The 19590-nt window shown below is 38.9% G+C and overlaps 1 protein-coding gene across 4 annotated transcripts in view; it reads left to right on the plus strand.

Moving 5' to 3' along the window:
• Positions 1-19064, plus strand: part of SPHKAP (SPHK1 interactor, AKAP domain containing) — a 163363-nt gene extending 144299 nt beyond the window's left edge. For 2 of the 4 annotated variants that reach the window (XM_074398926.1, XM_003925454.4), the window contains 5 exons: positions 6853-7038; positions 9375-9461; positions 11662-11714; positions 11804-11988; positions 17149-19064. In XM_074398926.1, coding sequence (XP_074255027.1) covers positions 6853-7038; positions 9375-9461; positions 11662-11714; positions 11804-11988; positions 17149-17292 — 655 coding nt within the window. In that variant the 3' untranslated portion in view covers positions 17293-19064. The remainder of the gene's footprint in view (positions 1-6852; positions 7039-9374; positions 9462-11661; positions 11715-11803; positions 11989-17148) is intronic. The other 2 variants (XM_074398927.1, XM_003925453.4) reach the window with 1 other exon arrangement.
• Positions 19065-19590: the final 526 nt, after the last annotated feature.

A 19590-nucleotide genomic window follows, 5' to 3' on the forward strand; every position in this document is an offset into this window, starting at 1 on the left:
CAACCCTGGAGTATTATTATTTAAACAGTTCTCTTCCAGAAAATTATTATGATGTAGTTAGGGCATGTGATTACCCTTATTGCAGGAAATTTTTTTTTCCTAAAGAAATAGCTTACAAACAGTAAGAGGATTTTGTTAAAACAAAAGAATTTCCAGAATTTGCTAGAGGGAAAATTAACCATATTTAGATTATCTTTTTTAAGCTCAGAGATGTTATGGGATTTGATTAGTTAAAATAACTAAATACAAAACTCACTTCTCTGTGAAACAGTTCTTCCCCCATCCTCACAAACAAGATAAGTGGCATATGCACTCTTAATTTTGTTTGGAGTTATGGAGTCATCATGTCCTGAAAATAATTTTAGGCTATTTTCTTTAAGCACTTTTTCATGATTCTTACTTTAAAAAATGTTATTACTGCTCAATATACCAAAATAAAAATCACTTTCTTACTTTTTTTGATTAAAAAAATAACAACTTCAGAGTTTACTTGACTTTTTGATAAGCTTAGACCACAAAGTGTAAACAAGAAACTGAGAATTCTGAGCATTCACACGCCTTACTCGCCGACATAATCTTGTGTTTTAGAAACGTATTTTAAGTGGTGTATCCATTTATATTTGCTTCAAGAAAAAATTATTCATCCCTCAAACATTTGAGTGATCATTCTGACAAGCAATTAGCCTTGGGGCTGAAAACACAGAAAAAAATAAAGATTTGTATCTACTCTCATAGCTCTTACACACTAGTGGGAGAGACAGGCAGTGTACATTGGAAAACCTTTGGTAAAAATATTATTGTGTAGTGTGATGAGAGAAAAAATAAAGAGTAATGTGGCAGCAAATAATTGGTAGGGAAAGTGGATACTTAGATAGGATGTTGGCATTTGAGATGAGACCTAAAGAAGAGAAGTTACCAACTGTGGGAAGAAATAGAGTGAAAGACTTGTTGTGAAAGACTTACATTTTAAGCATTATGGTGATCTAGCCAGCCTAAAAAGTGTTCCCACTATGAATCACCTGGAAATCCTGGATTAAATATAATAAACATCTTTTTAAGCACAAAGTTGATTTAAAAAAAAAAAAGAAAAGGAAAGAAAAACAAATAACTTTTGTGATCTATTGCCGAGACTGGTGAATGTGATAGATAACAATTCAGTATATATTTCTTTTTCTTTCTTTTTTTTTTTTTTTAGATAGAGTCTCACGCTGTGACCCAGGCTGGAGTGCTGTGGCGCAACCATGGCTCCCCACAGCTCCAACTCCTGGGCTCAAGCGATCCTCCTACCTCAGCCTTTCAAGCAGCTGGGACTATCGGTGTAGACCACCATGCCCGCCCAGTTTTTTAATTTTTTGTGGAGATGGAGATCGCACTCAGTTGCCCAGGCTGGTCTCAGACTCATGGCCTCAAATGATCCTGCCACCTCAGCCTCCCAAAGTGCTGATATTACGGGTGTAAGCCACTGTGCCTAACCTACATATTTCAAAACTGCTAAAACATTAGCTATTAAATGTTTTCACCATAACAAAATATAAGTATGTGAGGTGCTAGATTTGTTAATTAGCATGGTTTAATCATTCCAGAGGGCAAACATATATGAAAGCATCACAGTGTACCCCATATAACAGATACAATTACTGTCAATTTTAAAAATTGACAAACAGGTGTGGTATAATCCCCATGGATGTGGATGTTTGGCACCCCTGTCTAAAACAGCACCTGCTAAGAGCCCTTATCTGGAGAGACAGGAACAGAACACTGTCTGACATTTATGATTTACCCTCATTTCAAAGATAAAGCTGATCTTAACAATAGTCATTATAATGAAAATTTCAGAAGGAAAAGAAAGAATTTGAAAAAGTAGTAAATTAAAGCTGACTCTGTGCCTGCCCTTGAGGGCATTTACCTGTCTCTGTAGCCTAAAAATACATTTTTTTAAAGGCTGGTAGGACCCAGGGAATGAGACTGTGGGTCCCTGAATGGTGCAGACTTGGAACTAAGACAGACTTCCACATGTTGAAGGGTTACAACCTCAGTAAAAGTGTGAACTAAGGAAAAAGTTCACCCACCAGAAAAGCAAACTGATTTTTAAAAATGTGTCTTTCTGGGTTAGGGCTCCGGGTGTGAGAAAAAAACAATCCCCTTGAGAACTTACAACCACAGCTTACCCTAATGCATTTTGTAGTTCTAATTTGCATTATACTTGTGGTCCAGGAAATCCCAAGCTCGTAAATTACCTTGAAGCAATGTCAGGTTAACAACCCTGTGAGAGCTTGGCAGAGGCAAAAGTAAAATCTCTGGAGAGTTAAGCCCCATCTTAAAGGATTTCAAAAAATAAAGCCCCATCAAATATGAGCACAGAGTCTCAAACTGCAAGACACACAAGGAATCAAGGCACTGTGAGAAAGACTCAGCACAAACATGAAAAGGCAGAATTAGCCCACTCAAGTTCTCAGACACTGGAATTATTAAATACAGAATGTAAAGTACTTATTTTTAATATTTCAAAAAAATGTGACATACAAAATAGGAGCAAGAAAGAAACTACCATCAGAATAGAATGAGGTAGATATAAAAATCAAATACCACTACAAGAGACAAAAAGCATAATAATTGAAATTTAAAACCACTAGATAGAAAAACATATTGCTGAAACGAAAAATACAATGGCATACCTGCAGAGACAGCATTAAAGTTGAATGTGAAAGGACTTCTGTTTCCACGTACAATGAAGTTAGTGAAACTAAACTTGCTCTCCATCCATGAATTTTTTTTTTTTTCCATTGAGACGGAGTCTTGCCCTGTCACCAAAGCTGGAGTGCAGTGGTGCGATCTTGACTCACTGCAGTCTCTGCCTCCCAGTTGCAAGTGATTCTCCTGCATCCACCTCCTGGGATAGCTGGGATTACAGGAGCATGCCACCACACCTGGCTAATTTTTCTTTTGTATTTTTAATAGGGGTGGGGTTTCATCGTGTTGGCCAGGCTTGTCCCATACTCCTGACCTCAAGTGATCCCCCTGCCTCTGCCTCCCAAAGTGCTGGGATTGCAAACGTGAGCCACTGTGCCTGGACCATCCATGAGTAATTTATTTTTGATGAGCAGAATTAAGCAACTGCTTTCACCCATTGTGCAACAAGCGGCACCTTGAACGAAGGAAACTAAACATGATTAGCCTTATAATCGCCCTCACTTTCTGTCAGGATTCCCTTTTCAGACAATAGCACAAAGAGGGAAATCCTGAGCAGAGTTCAGTGGACACAATGAGATAAGGAGACACAGACTGGAGGGAGATATACAGAGAAAGAAGATGAATCTGCACAGGACACCCCTGGACCCATTGCTGAACACTGAGTCATGCAGGCATAAGTACAACCCCATGATGCTACAGAGTTGTAAGCTGGACAGTGCCACAAGCTCCCACAGTACTGGAAGATGCTTGGTCCCAACTAGCCAGAGTGAAGAACCCATGTTAAATACACACAGTACTCAGTGGAGACCCTAAAAGGATCACATCATAGAATTAAGGCTAAACTAGCCCTAAAAATCAAGGCTTATCTACACTTGTTCTAACAAAACTTAAAAGCAAGCATCAAAAAGATCAAGCTGAACTTAAACTAATTTAACCTAGAATAAAGTCCAACACTGTTTAAAGGGAAAACAATAACATCTAGTACTCAACAACATGAACACTTGGAATGTAGCATCCGAGCAAAAAAATGCTACACAGAGAAGAAAAAGATCACTCATAACAAGGAGTATAAGCATCAATAGAAACATCTCCAGAAATGACGGAGAAGATAAAATTAGCAGACAAGGACTTCAAATATGTCTTATAAATATGCTGAAAGATTTAAAGGTACACGTGAATGTAAGATTTGATGAAAGTTATAAACTCACAAATTAAGAAATATAATGAACTTTAAGCAGGATCAACAAAAAGAAAACCACATCAAGGCTCATGATAATCAAATTATTAAAAACAAATCATAAAGAAATAGTTTAAAAATCAGCCCAGAGAAAAAGAAGCATTACATATTGAAGAGCACAAATAAAAACAGCAGATTTTTTATCAGGAACGATATAAGATAAAAGACAAAGAATGACAGCTGTACTATGCTGAAGGAAAAAAACTGTCAGCCTAGTATACTTTAAGCAGATAAATCAATCAATGAACAGGAACAGAGAGGCCAAAAATAGACACCCACAAATAGAGTCAATTGATCTTTGACAAAGAAACAAAGGTAATATAATGAAGAAAAGATAAGCTCTTCAACAAATTGTATGGAAACAACTGGACATTTACGTGCCAAAAAAAAAAAAAAAAAAAATGAATCTAGACACAAACATTACACCTTTTGCAAAAAATAACACAAAATGAAGCACAGACCTAAATGTAAACACAAAGCTATATAACTCCTAGAATGGCCAGGTCCAATGGCTATAATCCCAGACCTTTGGGAGGCCAAGGGAGGTGGATCACCTGAGCTCAGGAGTTTGAGACCAGCCTGGCCAACATGGGGAAACCCTGTCTCTACTAAAAATACAAAAATTAGTTGGGTGTGGTGGTTCAAGACTATAATTCCAGCTACTCGGGAGGCTGAAACAGGAGAATCGCTTTAACTGGGAGGTGGAGGTTGCAGTGAGCCAAGATGGCACCTCTGCACTCCAGCCTGAGTGACAGAGCAAGACTCTTTCTCAAAAAAAAAGGAAAAAAAAAACTTCTAGAAGATAATATAGGAGAAAAATCTAAATGTTCGTGGGTATGGCAAAGAGGCACCAAGTTGATAAGCTAGACTTTATTAAAATTAAAAACTTTTGCTCTGTGAAAGACACTGTCAAGAACATGAGAAGATAAGCCACAGATTGGGAGAAAACATTTCTAAAATACATATCTAATAAAGGACTATTACCCAAAATATACAAAGAGCTCTTAAAACTCAACAACATGAAGATAGACAAACTGAGTTTAAAATGAGCAATGTCATGGAGGTTTTCTGCTATTTTTTTTCTAGCAGTTTTATAGTTTTAAGTCTTACATTTAAATCTTTAATCCATCTTTAGTTCCTTATGTAAGAGGTAAGAAAATGGTCTATTTTTATTCTTATGCATGGGGCTATCCAGTTTTCCAACACCATTTATTGAAGAGACTGTCCTTTCTTCACTGGGTGTTTTTGGCATCTTTGTTGACAATCAGTTGATCATAGACATGTGGGTTTATTTCTGGAATCTCGATCCTATTTCACTGGTCAATGTTTTTATCCCAGTACCATCCTGTTTTAATTACTATTGCTTTGTAATATATTTTGAAATCAGGAAATTCTGTCATTTGTGACAACATGAATGAACATAGAGGATGTTACATTAAATGAAATATACCAAGCACAGAGAGACAAATGCAGTCTGATCTCACTTATATATGAAATTTTAAAAAGTCAAACTCATAAAAGGAGAGAGCAAAATGATGGTTTCCAGAGGCTGGGAACTAGGGGAGGTGGACAGAGAAAGGAAGATTCTAGTCAATAGGTAAAAAGCTACAGTTAGACAGAAAAAACTTGTTCCAGTGCTCTGTTGCACAATAAGGTGACTACAAGTAATAATAATGTATCATATATATCAAAATGACTAAAAGAGAACGTTTTAAATGCTCTCATCAAAAATAAATTATAAACATTTGACATGATAAATATTCTTATCCTGATTTAATCATTCCAGAGTATATACCTAAATAAAAATATCACATTGTACCCCATAAATAGATACAATTATTATTTTTCAGTTAAAGATAATACAAGCCTTTAAATGATCAAAAGACCTGAAAAGACACTTCACCAAAGAACATGTACAGACAGCACATAAGCATATAAAAATATGCTCAACATTATGTCATTAGGAACTTGCAAAACAAAACAATAAGGTATCACCACATACCTATTAGAATCTCAAAATTCAAAATACTGACCAAACCAGATGCTGACGAAGATGTGGAGTAACACAAACTCATTCATTGCTGATTGGAAGGCAAAATGGAGCAGCCACTTTTGAGGACACTTGGAGAATAATCTATGGAGTGAATCCTTTGTATATCTTCTTTTTTAAACACCATTGTTCCTCTATAATTGTTTTGTATGCAGGCTGGGATACATACATTTAACCTGTTTTTCAAATGATTGGAGGGAGTCAGTAGAAAATCATCATTCTCAGAAAACTGACACAAGAATAGAAAACCAAATACCGCATGTTCTCTCTCATAGGCAGGTGTGGAACAGTGAGAACACATGAGCACGGGGAGGGAAGCATCACACACTGGGGTCTGTTGGGGAAGGGCTAAGGGATGGAAGGGCTAAGTCTGATGGATGAAGGGCTAAGGGATGGGACAGCAGGGGGTGGGGAGGCTGGGGAGGGATAACATGGGGAGAAATGCCAGATATAGGTGACAGGGGGATGGAGGCAGCAAACCACATTGCCATGTATGTACCTATGCAACAATCCTGCAAGATCTGCACATGTACCCCAGAACGTATAGTACAATGAAAGAAAAAAAAAGGAAGAAAGAAAGAAAAAAAAAGAAAAAGAAAGAAAGAAAGAAGGAAGGAAAGAAAGAAAGAAAGAAAGAAAGAAGGAAAGAAGAGGCGGAAAAGCTGGCTGATGGGCAGTAATGCTGAAAAGGCCAATGGGATCTAGGGCAGCAGAAGAAGGATCAGCTCAGGGAGACTCCACCTGTGTCTAGTGACACCCTGCTTGCTGGGGCTCTGCAAAGTGGCTCTGTGAAGAGTGAGTGTGTGTGTGTGTGTGTGTGTGTGTGTGTGTGTGTGTGCTGCCTCTCTTGGTAATAATATCTTGCCCTCTACAGTGACAACTTTGATGCCAGAGATGTACCAGAGGCTGAATCCTCTACAGAAGCCAGAGCCCCCGAAGAATCCCCCAACCCTCCAAGCAGCAGTGAGGAGAGCACAGGCAGCTGGTCCCAGCTCGCCACCGAGGAGGACAACCCAGATGATACAAGTAGCTTTCTGCAGCTCAGTGAGCGATCCATGAGGTATCTGCTATTCCCTTGACTTCCCGGGGAACTTGGTCTCAACATAGATTCTAAAAATGCATCTTAATGGTTCTCTGCAAAGGGTCCCTAATAAAGAGAGAGGGAGAGAATGAAAAAAGGAAAGCTCCCACTATATCAGGGTGCCTGCCTGTCATGATTTGTGCTGAGAGGTATCTTAATATCCAGTTATGTCTGAAATTACTTTGGCTGTAGTGAAGAATGAGCTCTATTCCCTTCCCTGCAAGCCCCAGCTAGTACAGTCAGTGATGATAACGTGAATTTTTTTAAATGGTGAGCTGCTGGTACACCTAGTGTGTTTGATACTTTCTCTCTGGTTCATTTGCATTTCAGATGCAACACAGGCTAGGTTTACACGAGGCAAGTGTTTCCCCACTGTGTTGTGTTGTTTGGCCTGACTGTTCCTCCATCTCCCCTTCCCTCTATATTGTTCCTCCCAAAAAGCTAGAGAGGAAGTTAGGAGACATCAGATGTGGAAGGCCTCAAGCCAGTCAGGAGACATTAACTAAAAACTATTCCTCGGTGAGGTGAAACCTCTAAAATGATCTCTGTGCTTCTGCCCAAAATCTTATTTGATACTGGACCACAAGCTTTGCACAGAGGCCAATTGGAAAATGAAATCAGCATCTGGGTGTATGTACGCCCCTTGGAAAGTTTTATTTCTGGGAATTTAGTCTGTTTAGACTTAACATTTCACAATGTTAAACAATTTATCAGAACTTCTAAAACTAGTGGGAAGTATTACAAGATAGAAATAAAAAGCAAAGAGCACTTGACTTTGGACTCAACAGCAGAGGTTTATAGGGTGATTATTTCCAGTACAATTTTGAATCATGAGGTTTCAGTATGTAAATATACCTGGTGCCCCCCACAAAAGCTAAGAGGAGAATTTAAACTTGAGGGCATCTAGCTGATATTTTCTATTCTTAGAATACAATCTACTCTTGTATATTCAGGAGAAAACTGTCCCACTACACAGTGCACCACCACTCACCCTTTGAAAGCCTTGCTTGAAAGAGGCATCACTGGAAATAGAGAAGGTGTGAGGAGACTGAGTGTTTTGGCAAAGCTGGATATATTTCATTTCACAAGCACAAACAGAGCCTAAAAATTGGCTCAACTTCACTGTTTCAGTAAGTTCCAGGCTAGTAACTAGACCATATGCTGACTGTGCAGCCTATGAAAATGATGCCATCTGCAGTCCTCCTCCTCTACAATAAAAAAGGTACCAGGTGTTGTTCTCTCTTGAAGACTGTAAGATAAAGGAGTGATAAACCATTGACATTACTAGCTTTGTACTTGTAGGTTCTGTAGTCTCACTGGAAAGTAACAAGCCAGATGCACAGCCTATGAAATCCTATGGAATATCCCTGAGAAGATCCCCCAAATGGGTCGGGCGCGGTGGCTCATGCCTGTAATCCTAGCACTTTGGGAGGCCAAGGCAGGCAGATCACGAGGTCAAGAGACTGAGACCATCCTGGCCAACATGGTGAAACCCCGTCTCTACTAAAAATACAAAAATTAGCTGGACGTGGTAGCATGTGCCTGTAGTCTCAGCTCCTCGGGAAGCTGAAGTAGGGGAATGGCTTGAACCTGGGAGGCGGAGGTTACAGTGAGCTGAGATCGCGCCACTGCACTCCAGCCTGGCAACAAATAAGACTTTGACAAAAAGAGAGAAAGAAAGAAAGAAAGAAAGAAAGAAAGAAAGAAAGAAAGGAAGGAAGGAAGGAAGGAAGGAAGGAAGGAAGGAAGGAAGGAAGGAAGGAAGGAAGGAAGGAAGGAAGGAAGGAAGGAAGGAAGGAAGGAAGGAAGGAAGGAAGGAAGGAAAGAAAGAAAATCCCCTAAATGGCAAAGGGAGAACACAAGTCCACTAGTTTCTGTCAAAAACCAAGAAGCAGGTAGATAAACATTCTGGTGTCTCCTCCAGCCCATGTTTCCAGAAGTTCCTTCATCTCTGCAGGTGTCTCCAGCAGCAAGAGATCTCTTGCTGTTAGATAAATACATTCCTTGTAGCTAGAATGAAGAATAGAGGCATACTGACTATTACCATCTAGGTGTGATCTACCAGTTGTGATACCACTTCAGAAATTACAAATTATTATTATTACTATTATTATTATCTGCTGAGCCTATTGGTCTTATGTCTCATGATTTCTCCTAATTTGGTCAGAAATAGATATTAACTCAGGTATCCTAGTCACAAAGCAATATTTTCCTGGGGACCAAAGGAAGGAGCTTGTACAACAATAGAACATCAGTGCCAGCAGCATGGCAGAGGGTGGAGATGGGCATTAATATGTAAACTTTTGCTTTGTCAGCAATGGCAACAGTAGTGCCACTAGCAGTCTTGGCATTATGGACCTGGACATTTATCAGGAAAGCATGCCATCTTCTCCCATGATTAAGTAAGTAGCCACTGAGATGCAGTGATTGTGAGACCACTACTCCGATTCCATCTGGCAATCCATTTTGATCATTCAGGCTGTGCCCAACCACTGACCTCATCCTGTCTGTACCGCTGTGGGTCCATGTCACTGGAGCAAGAATTCAAGCCTAGAATAGCTCTGCCCCCCTCCCCACCACCTGCCTTCTGGGTTTCAAGTCTGCCCCCTGTGGAATAATCATTTCGGATAACATGTATCAATATCATCTGAAGTGTATGTCATTTTACCTACCTAGAAACAGAAGCAAAAATCCATTTAAATTATACCATGCCAACTACAAGAGACTACTCTATAGTGTTCACTATAAAACATAGTCACTTCGATAAAATTAAATGTGAATGGCTTTTCCTTTACATGTGGAAACCTGGGATTACCACAACTACATGTGTCTAATATTAAATAGTTGTCATGGTGGCTATGTGTCATTCTCACCCAGTGACTATGCTCTCCCCAATATGGAGACTCCCTTTAGACCAAAGTAAAAAGGATTTAGAGAAAGACAAGTACTTTTAGGAAGTATATACTTCCGAAGGTAGAGCACGAAAGGAGAGGGCAGCATGAGGTCCAGACTACTTCTAGAATATGTGGTTTTTCTGCAAAGTTAAAATGATTGACATCCAGTTTTGACCATTGTGATTTAGCTTATGATTTGGAGATTTCTGAAATTGAGGACAATAATGAATAAGTATAGGCTGAAGTTGCTCCCTGACCTATTTTCTCAGTCACTCTCTGTAACTAAAGCATTTTTATCTCACCGTTTAACCTGGTGTGCTCCTCAGTGATGGAGGGTGGCAGGGGCTTTGTTGCTCCACACAGCCATTATTCACAAGTAGAGATGAATGTACACATTATCTTGGTTTTTTGTTGTGTTTTGTTTTTTGAAGGAGAAATCAGAAACTGAAACAAACAAAAACTACCTTGGGGTAAATTTATTTTTCTCTTTCAGGAAACATTTATTTAGCTACTTTTCCCAACTTTCTCTGCAGTATGAGCCTATGAGCCTATGACCCCAGGGAAAATCTTTATTCTGATAAAGCCAAGACATCACCTCCATGGTCAGCATCCTGCAGCTCCATAACAGCAGAAACTGTGCCTACCATTTGTCATACCCACTACGTCACTTTCACAGAGATCTAGAAGAACATCTAGATCTTTGAAAAATTAACATTTCTGCAAATAAATAGATATGAATAAAGAATTACTCTACTCTTTCTCTCAACATCAAGAGCACAGTGGAATTTTTCAGCCATCTCTTAGTGGTAACAGAATGAGAGAATTGTTCATCATCCAACAGCACATTTTTAAGGGCTCCTGTACTCTAATTTCTAGATATGACAAAAATATAGGTTAACCACAGGCTTCCCAGGATAGCCACTTCCTTTCAGCTGCTGGCCATATGTTCTTACTTTAGAAGCATTTACCAAATCCTCCCACTACATGCAAGGCTCTGTAATAAGTGCACACCATACAAAAACACCTCCAATATTAAAATCTACCATTTCTAATTAAATACTTCCATTATGAGTCCCTCATTCTAAACCACCCCAGCCTACTACACTTCCCCAATAAAAAAAAAGTAAGAGAAAATTTTTAATTGAGATATTTTGCTGTCAAATTTAAGTTCTGCAGTTTGTTGGTTGTCTTTTTCCTTATTTCAGATCAAAGAACCATATACATGTAAAATTCTTTTTTAAATAAAAATACAAGCTATGTTGTGATTATAGTACAGAAAAAGACATTGTGACAAATGGGAACACATGATTCATTAAATGGAACGTAAAATGCAGAAGAGTAAAACTAAAAATCAAAACTAGTTACCTACCAAATCTCTCTTTGATTGTTTGAACCTATGAAGGTCTATGGTAAGGAGGTTGAAGAGAAGGATGCCTCCCTCAGAGTCTCCCACACCAGTTATCCTAACTAAAGTAACTTGAGTTCTCTGGCCTGTCGCTGTTGTTGGAGGAGGACATTTATTGCAGACCCAGTGATCCTACATAATAGTCACACTGGTATTTTCCCAGCATTAGTCCACCCTACAAAAACAATAAATCCAGAATGAACTTCAGAAGCTTTTAGATCAGTAAGACCCATCGCCTCATCTTTCATTTACAGCTTCCTCTTCTAAACATTACCAACCATATACTGTTGTTTTCTTCCAAAGTGAATTAGTAGAAGAAAAGGAGATTCTTAAAGGACAGTCAGAAAGCATAGAGGGTAAGCCACCTTCCCATACTTTTGACACATAATTGCCTGGGTTCTCCCTTTGGAAAGAAGGATAAGACTGTGGTTGTGTCTGTGCTTAGCATCTGCGTCTGGACTGCCCATGGGAACAGCCAGTCCCCAGAGGAGCCTGCTGGTGATCAACTTTGACCTGGAGCCAGAATGTCCAGACGCCGAGCTCCGAGCCACTCTGCAGTGGATAGCTGCCTCTGAACTTGGGATTCCCACCATCTACTTTAAGAAATCTCAGGAAAACAGAATTGAAAAGGTATCACATTCCAGGTTTGGGTAGGATATCAATAAAGCTTTGCGTTCTTACCACCACTGGAAGCTCAGTAAATGCTCAGTTAACCCATTTCCATTTGAATTATTTGATCCTGACTGTTCTTGACCTCAAAATTGTGGCTAGAACACTGAAATCTTCCACCTGTGTAAATATACTATAATTAGTGTTTCTCTGATCCTTAGTTTATCTTGGCTAGTAGGTGGTCATGAGAAAAGTAAATTGAGGAGATGGGAACTTTTTTAGAGTCTGTTATTTATTGGCGTTTTCTTGCTCTGGGACAAACTTCTTCATAGCACTACTTTAAATAAAAGAAAGAAGAACCTGATACATAATAGAAACCAAAGTGAGGCCACACAGATATCTAAAACAGGCCAAAAGTTGGCATTTTTAATTCCCTTCCAAATGGGTTTGCATTAGGAAGACTTTTTTATTATTATTCTCCACCTACAAGAAATATAAAGCTAGAGAAGAGATCCTTCGCTAACTTCAAAATTAATAGTACTGTCACTCTAATTCTGTATCTCTAAGACCATTAACTGTGGTGGAATCTCAGCTATTAAGAATAAGACATGAATCTGTCTCCTAATGTCTTATTTTCTATAATTTAAAAGTAGACTCCTTTTAAAAGATTTCAAATTAAAATTAACATTAGTTTTCAATTGCTGTGTAACAAACTGCCACAAATTTACCAGCTTAAAACAACACCTAGCTCTGTACGTCAGAAGTTCAGCTGTACAAGGCAGAAATTACAGTGTTAGCCTGACTGGGCACTTATCCAGAAGTTCCAGGGAAGAGTAAGAGTCCAGGCTCCTTCAGATTGTCGTGCTAATTCAGTACCATGTGGTCGTAGGACTGAGGTCTTGTTTTCCTACTGGCTGTCAAAGAGGGCTGCTCTTAGCACCCAGAGGCCACCCACATTCCCTGTCGTGTGGATCCTTTATATCCTCTTGGTGTCAATCTCCCTGATACCTTCAGCCACCAGCCCAGAAAAAAACTCTGCTTTTAAAGGGTTTGTGGGATTAGGCCAGACACAGTGGCTCATGCCTGTAATTTTAGCCTTTTGGGAGGTTGAGGTGGGTAGATCACTCAGATCAGGAGTTCAAGACCAGCCTGGCCAGCATGGTAAAACTCTGTCTTTACTAAAAATAAATAAATAAATACAAAAATTAGCCAGCCATGGTAGGCACCTGTAATCCCAGCTACTTGGGAAGCTGAGCCAGGAGAATCACTTGAATCTGGGAGACAGAGGTTGCAGTGAACTGAGATTACACTACTGCACTCCATCCTGGGCAGCAGAGTGAGACTCCATCTCAAAAAAACTGATAGGTTTCTGATTAACTCAAAGGTAACAGATAAATCCTTTTTGCCATGTAAGATAGTGTAATAAGCGTGTGATCCCTTATTCATGGTCCCAGGGATTAGGGTGAAAGTCTTGAGTACTGTTTTAGGAACCTGCCTATCAAGCCCCCGGGAGAATTTTCTTGTATTGTCACAAGTTGCCTCCATGTGCCTCATCCTACTTGTTTCTCAACAACCCTGTGAAAAAACAGAATAGATATTACTGTCCCTTTTTTACAAAGGGGCCAATCGGGTACGTGAGCGATTCCCCAGGCCAAATCTCCACACCCTGCTTTCTCCATAAAATACTTCTCAATAGTTCTTTATTTTAAAAGGATCTTTCTCAAGTTAAATGACCTTGGGCTTACAGTCTGGATTCTTTTAAACTGTGTAATTTCATTTTAATTCTCAGTGCCAAAATCAAGCAGCCTGAAATGAATGTTCTTTACCTTCTTGCCCCTGCTTACTAGTTAGAACAGCTTCTCTATTTCTGCAACACTAGTCCATGGGATCAGCTACTGGAAAAATTGAAAAGGAGGCCTAATTAATTTTCTGTACCCTCTTTCACTTCAACCTTTTTCCAACTGGTAATTAACACTTCCTTTCATGCCTATGCCTGCCGGCTGTTCTACCCAAAATTATTCTAGGCACCTTCCCATACTTGTCATACCTTCATTTCCAGGGTGTTGAGTAGTTCACTATTTGATGAATTCCCCTCCGACCTTACCCCTCAGCTGCAAAGGGTGCAATAAAAGAGCATACTCACCGGTGACTCTACCCTCATGCCATACACTGTCCCAAAGACCCCCTGCTACATAGAAGGGAGAAAAACATCCTCGGGAATACATTCCCCAGCTTGTGGGAAAATGAAAGATGAGCTGGTTCTAATTCTTTCTCCTGCCACTCCTTGAATAGGAGCATGGTGGTAGATTTTCAGGTGATATCTTAATGGAATCAATGTTTGTACAATGTATCTTCTTAAAGAAACAATGATATGTGAATATATGTCTCACAAATCCCCATTTGTTGCAAGGGTAAGAGGTGTCTCACAAACACTTGAGTTACATAAATCGTGCCCTGACTTGATATTTGTTTATCCTGACCTGATTTTCAATTCTCAAAGAGAATGCTCATTTTTGCATGTAACTATTTTTCTAAGAAAATAGACATTCCACTAATGTTATTAAGAATATTAAATGATATTTCACCATTCAATTAGCACCACATCAAGAACCCTAATTCTAAATAATATAATTTTAGGAACAAAATCTTCTGATTTTTTTTTTTTTTTTGTCATCTAAGGCTTTCTGCACATAGTGGCTTTTCCACAAATGACTACCATTTGTTGTCTGTGACTGAACTGGTTAAAGAAAGAAAGCCCTTAAGCAACGTTTTGAAAATCTTTCTTTTATCAATAGTACATTTGGGGACCTTATTCTGGATGTTATTTAATTAGCCATGTAGTCAAATGGCCATTTTCAAGTGGTGTACAAAAGAAAGCATGTCTTCCATGGAGGCTGTGTCATATGAGAACAGCAGAGTCTCATTAGCTTCTCATCAGCTTGGAGAACGTTAAAGAAACGTCTCCACAAATTCCAGAAAATGTCATCTTCCCATTGTCACTAGGATATTGAACAACATTCACAGATGAATCCCTGAGTTCCTATTTGTGTGAATTCTAAAAAATTTTTTGGCAAATTAGTCTATGTGTTTTCTTTTACAGTGTTCCCAATTTACTAACCGTCCTACCTGTGAAAAGGGAGGTATCTGTTAGGGAACAGGGTGTCATGAATTCATAATGAAACAGCTCATCTTACCCAGCACTGCCCAACACTGAGGCCGATGGGAGTGAATGAGCTGAGCCACCATGGGCTGAAGCAGTCCCACATCCCCCACCCACCACATATATGGCCACTCAGTCACCACATGATAAGAAACGCACCCCATGGCCAGCTTTTATTTTGCTGCCTGCCCTCCACTTTCCCACTCCAGGGTCTTTTCAGCCTTTTCCTAGATCTATAACCTCCAACCATTTTTGAGGAGCACTGTAGTAGTAGAAAATCATTGAGCAGCAGCTTCAAGATATGCATGTTTAAATTATATATGTGAACATACATTACCTAAAACTCAAGAACGAATGCTTAGAGAAAGTTTATCCTCAGTGATGCTAAGTGTTGATCCATATTCCAGTCTTCTTGAATGTATTTGAGTCACGCTTGGTCTTGCCTCCCTTCTGTCATTCAGCAAATATGCATGGAGCACCTACTATGTGCAGGCACAAGATATGAAAAGATGGCTGAGATGTTCTTCTGCTGGGAGATTGCTATCTGTGTTTGCCATCTGCCTCTCATCTGTCTCCCTTTTCACAACATCCTAAAACTCTTTAAGACAATGTTTATGTTTCCAGGTATTAAAAGTTAAGGATGTCATTTTCCAGCCTAGGAAATTGCTTTATTTTGATTCAGCCAATACAAGCCAAATGAGTACAATAAAGCACTGATTTCTGTAACTGTGCAAATAGTTGGTACCATCACAGCTGGGAGAAGAAACATAATTTAGCAATGGATCTCTGTGAGACAGCTTCTCAGTAATTGAAACAAATTAGCATATTCAAACTGGAAAGAAACTAGCATTCCAGTTTCTGGCTGATCTCTAAAGTCTGAGAAAACATATACCCCCCAAAAAATTTTTAATTAAAAAAACTTAGAAAAAAAAAACATTGAAGAAATAACGACTGAACCACAACCCTCATCTTTTTGGCAAATAAGGCTCTCTTCCTCATAAAACAATGACGAATGTCCAGCCTGTTTTTTCTCCCAGTGCTCCAAGAAAATATCAATTCTATGTTCTTCTGCCACCAAGATGCAGAAAGGTACAGTGGTAGAAAGAACATTGGATGGAAGTATTAGAAGACCACGATCCTACTGGCAATTTTTCATCTTTCAAGCCCACATCTTTTTCATTGCAAATGCCCACATCATACAGTTGTGACAGAATCAAATGGGATTACAGGTGTTAAAGTGTTTCATACAGTTTCTGGCTTTCATTACATACTTCTTTCCTCAAAAAAGTACCTAAGGCATTAGAGAGTCCTTCACACTGGACTTTACCACACAGTTTCACGAAGAGAATGACATAATTATTTCCTCATCTTTCCTCCCTCCAAGCCCACAATTCACAGTCCAGACTTTCTCTCTAGGTTGTGGCCAGTTGAACTGGTACCAATAACCAGGTGACAAATCTAAGGCATTTCCTCCATCTCTCCTGTTCCTGTGGCTGTGGAAAGCCAGCCTTCCTTGATCCTTGATCTTGGCAGGGAGGGTGAGGGAGTTGCTTCTCAGGATGGAATGAGGAACCAATAGGTGGCCCTGCTTCAAAGTTTACCACTTGATTTATTAGGCCAAAATTTACATACCCAATGAGATCTTATTTGTGATAAAAATAGAAGGGACTGAGAACTGTAACATACAGTCCTGTTATAGAAAATCTAACCCAGAAAAAAACAGACCCGAGAAAACACTAAATATCTAAGAGACTGACTCAAAAAAAGAATTTGCCTAATTTCATCTAATCCACAGCAATCAATGAATGGCAACTGCTGTGAAAAAGAAAATTAAGTTGACAAAGCTCAATAATAGTGTGAAATCCTTAAAAAGAAAATGGATTATCCTGGAAAACAGTCCTCTGACACTAGAGACATTTAAATACACACTGGAGAGCCACTGGCTTTGCAAGGGTGGTTGAACGAAGTGGCTCTGAGGACCGTCTATGCTGTGTGATCCCTAACTCTCTGTTTTATTTTAGTTTCTAGATGTCGTGCGACTGGTTCATCGGAAGTCCTGGAAAGTGGGCGATATCTTCCACGCAGTTGTCCAGTACTGCAAAATGCAAGAAGAGCAGAAGGATAGGAGCCTGAGTCTCTTTGACTGGCTCTTGGAACTGGGATAATAAGGCAGTCTGCCCTATACAGCATTCTTTCCCTTTATTGCAGCTTAGATTACAGTGGTTTGTTCTAAATGCTCTAAACGTTCTCAAAACATCACATCACATTAGCAGAACTATAAAAAAAAAATCTGCTACTCAAATCCACTGCACACAGAATAAATTGGAAGAAAAACAAAATATAGGTCTGTCAAAATTCATACAACTTGTGGGTGATTTCCAAAGAGCTTGGATTATAAGGGCTAGACAAAGAGAAACTTCAATGGGGCCCAAATTAGAACATTTATAATGAGACCCAGTCTCCAGGAAAACAACATTCACATATGTTTAATTATATAAAATGATTGGTAATGTCTCTAATTAGGTGAACCAATTAGAAACAAACTCACTGGTCAAATAATTTTTTGAAGTATCCTGTAACCTATATTTTACTTTTCTAAGTCTGTTAAGGGGCTGCCAGCCCAGAGAAATACTTAAGATATGGGTGAAAAATCCCTAGGCCTTTATAGAAAAGATTTCCACTTTCAAACCAATGTTGGTGGACATTGATAAAAGTATAGCAGCATTCTCTACTGAGGTGATTTCATTTATTCCCTGCAACTCACTGATAAATATCCCACTTCTCCCAAACAATATCTGGGCTCCTAGCTAAGAAGAAAACTATTATCAATTGGTATTCAGCTGAAGAAGAGGAATATAAAAGATTGTCTTGTTTCCATCCCTGTATTACTTGGGCAACATGATTACATAATTCTTACCCTAAGAGAAAGCTTTCATATTTTTTTTAAGGAGTCTTTTCGGATGAAATCTGCTTGTGTTCTTGAATATGAAATACAAACTTTCACTTTATTTTATTGTAAATTATAAAGAGATCATTGTCTTAAATAATATATTGAGTTAGCTTTGAGCTTTCTAAGATATAGAGATTATTGTCTAAAGTTACATATTGACATTGAGCTCAGTGGTTTGTTTTATCACCAATGTGCTGGTACCTGTACAGCAGACACCCCACTTCAGTGGCATTTATAATGACAGAAGCAGGGTAACGGTCTTATGTTTGACGTGATCAGTTAGGATCATAGACTGTCCCTGGCTCGTATATATTAGCCTTGAATTTGGGGTAAAGAAAACTTTGCCACATTTCAGTTGTTTTAATAACAGAGATTTACTCTTTTGAAAAATAAAAGTATCTAATGTTCCCCTAATAAGTCTTCTTTCCTTCCAACTAAATGATCTACACTGACTTTTATTTTCTTGATCAAAGAGGTGTTTATTAAGGATTTCTGGAAATACTATACTTTTACTCTATTTTTAAAGATCACAAGTAAATTGAAATGTGAACAGGTTCTCATTACCATGAATGCTGGCCTCACCTGATCTGTCATCCACATTTTGAAATGCCAAAAAAGCTTCCTTGTAAGCCATGCTTCCTTCCCCACGCCCATCCTGGGATACTTGCCCAGTGCTCATTAGGCGTTTGTTATCAAATAGTCCAAATTTAGGTTATTATGCCTAATTTCATACATTAACCAAATGCCCAGTTTTAAAAGATATCCATCAATTCAGGCTAAAATGTGTTTCTTTGTGCTAACAAATGGAGAAGAATATGCTTATTTTTTAAACAACCCCAGAATATTGTGTGTAGACGTTTGTTGTGCTTGAATAAATGTTTACTTATCTTACAAAGCACAAATACTGGACTGTAACCATGTGATGAAATTATCTATGTTGTACCTAACGTTGCAAATTAATCAATAAATCTCTGTTGTCAGATTGTCGATTATTTTTTCTGCAAGAGATTTAAGCATCTCAGAAAAAACAGTCACGGCACAATTGGATAAAGGTGGCTATATCCCTCAGACAAGTCATCCTGCTTTCATTTTTTGAAAAAGTAGATGTTCTTGGCTTAATTTGTTAAAATCAGTAATACTCATGGAAATCAGTTTCTCAAACGTGGCACTATTGACATTTGGGATCACATCATTCTTTGTTGCAGAGGGTTGTCCTGAACATCATGAGATGTTTGGCGACATCCTGGCCTCTACCTACTCGATGCTAGTAACTACTCCCTCACGGTTGTGATAACCAAAAATATTCACGGCATTGCCAAATGTCCTCTGGAAGCCAAAATCATCACTGGTTGAGGACCACTGTTGTCAAGAATGCATTGAAGGATGAGGGCCTCAGTCTCCATGAGGTGTTAAAGGAGGAGGCACCTTAAGCATCTAGAGAATCTCTGTAGGAGCCTGAAAACTGGCCATTTTCCTATCCAAGGCCCATGGGGTGTGGCTTTTACCTTAAATC

The sequence above is a fragment of the Saimiri boliviensis genome, chromosome 5 (genome assembly GCF_048565385.1).
Source record: "Saimiri boliviensis isolate mSaiBol1 chromosome 5, mSaiBol1.pri, whole genome shotgun sequence".
Taxonomy (NCBI): Eukaryota; Metazoa; Chordata; class Mammalia; order Primates; family Cebidae; genus Saimiri; species Saimiri boliviensis.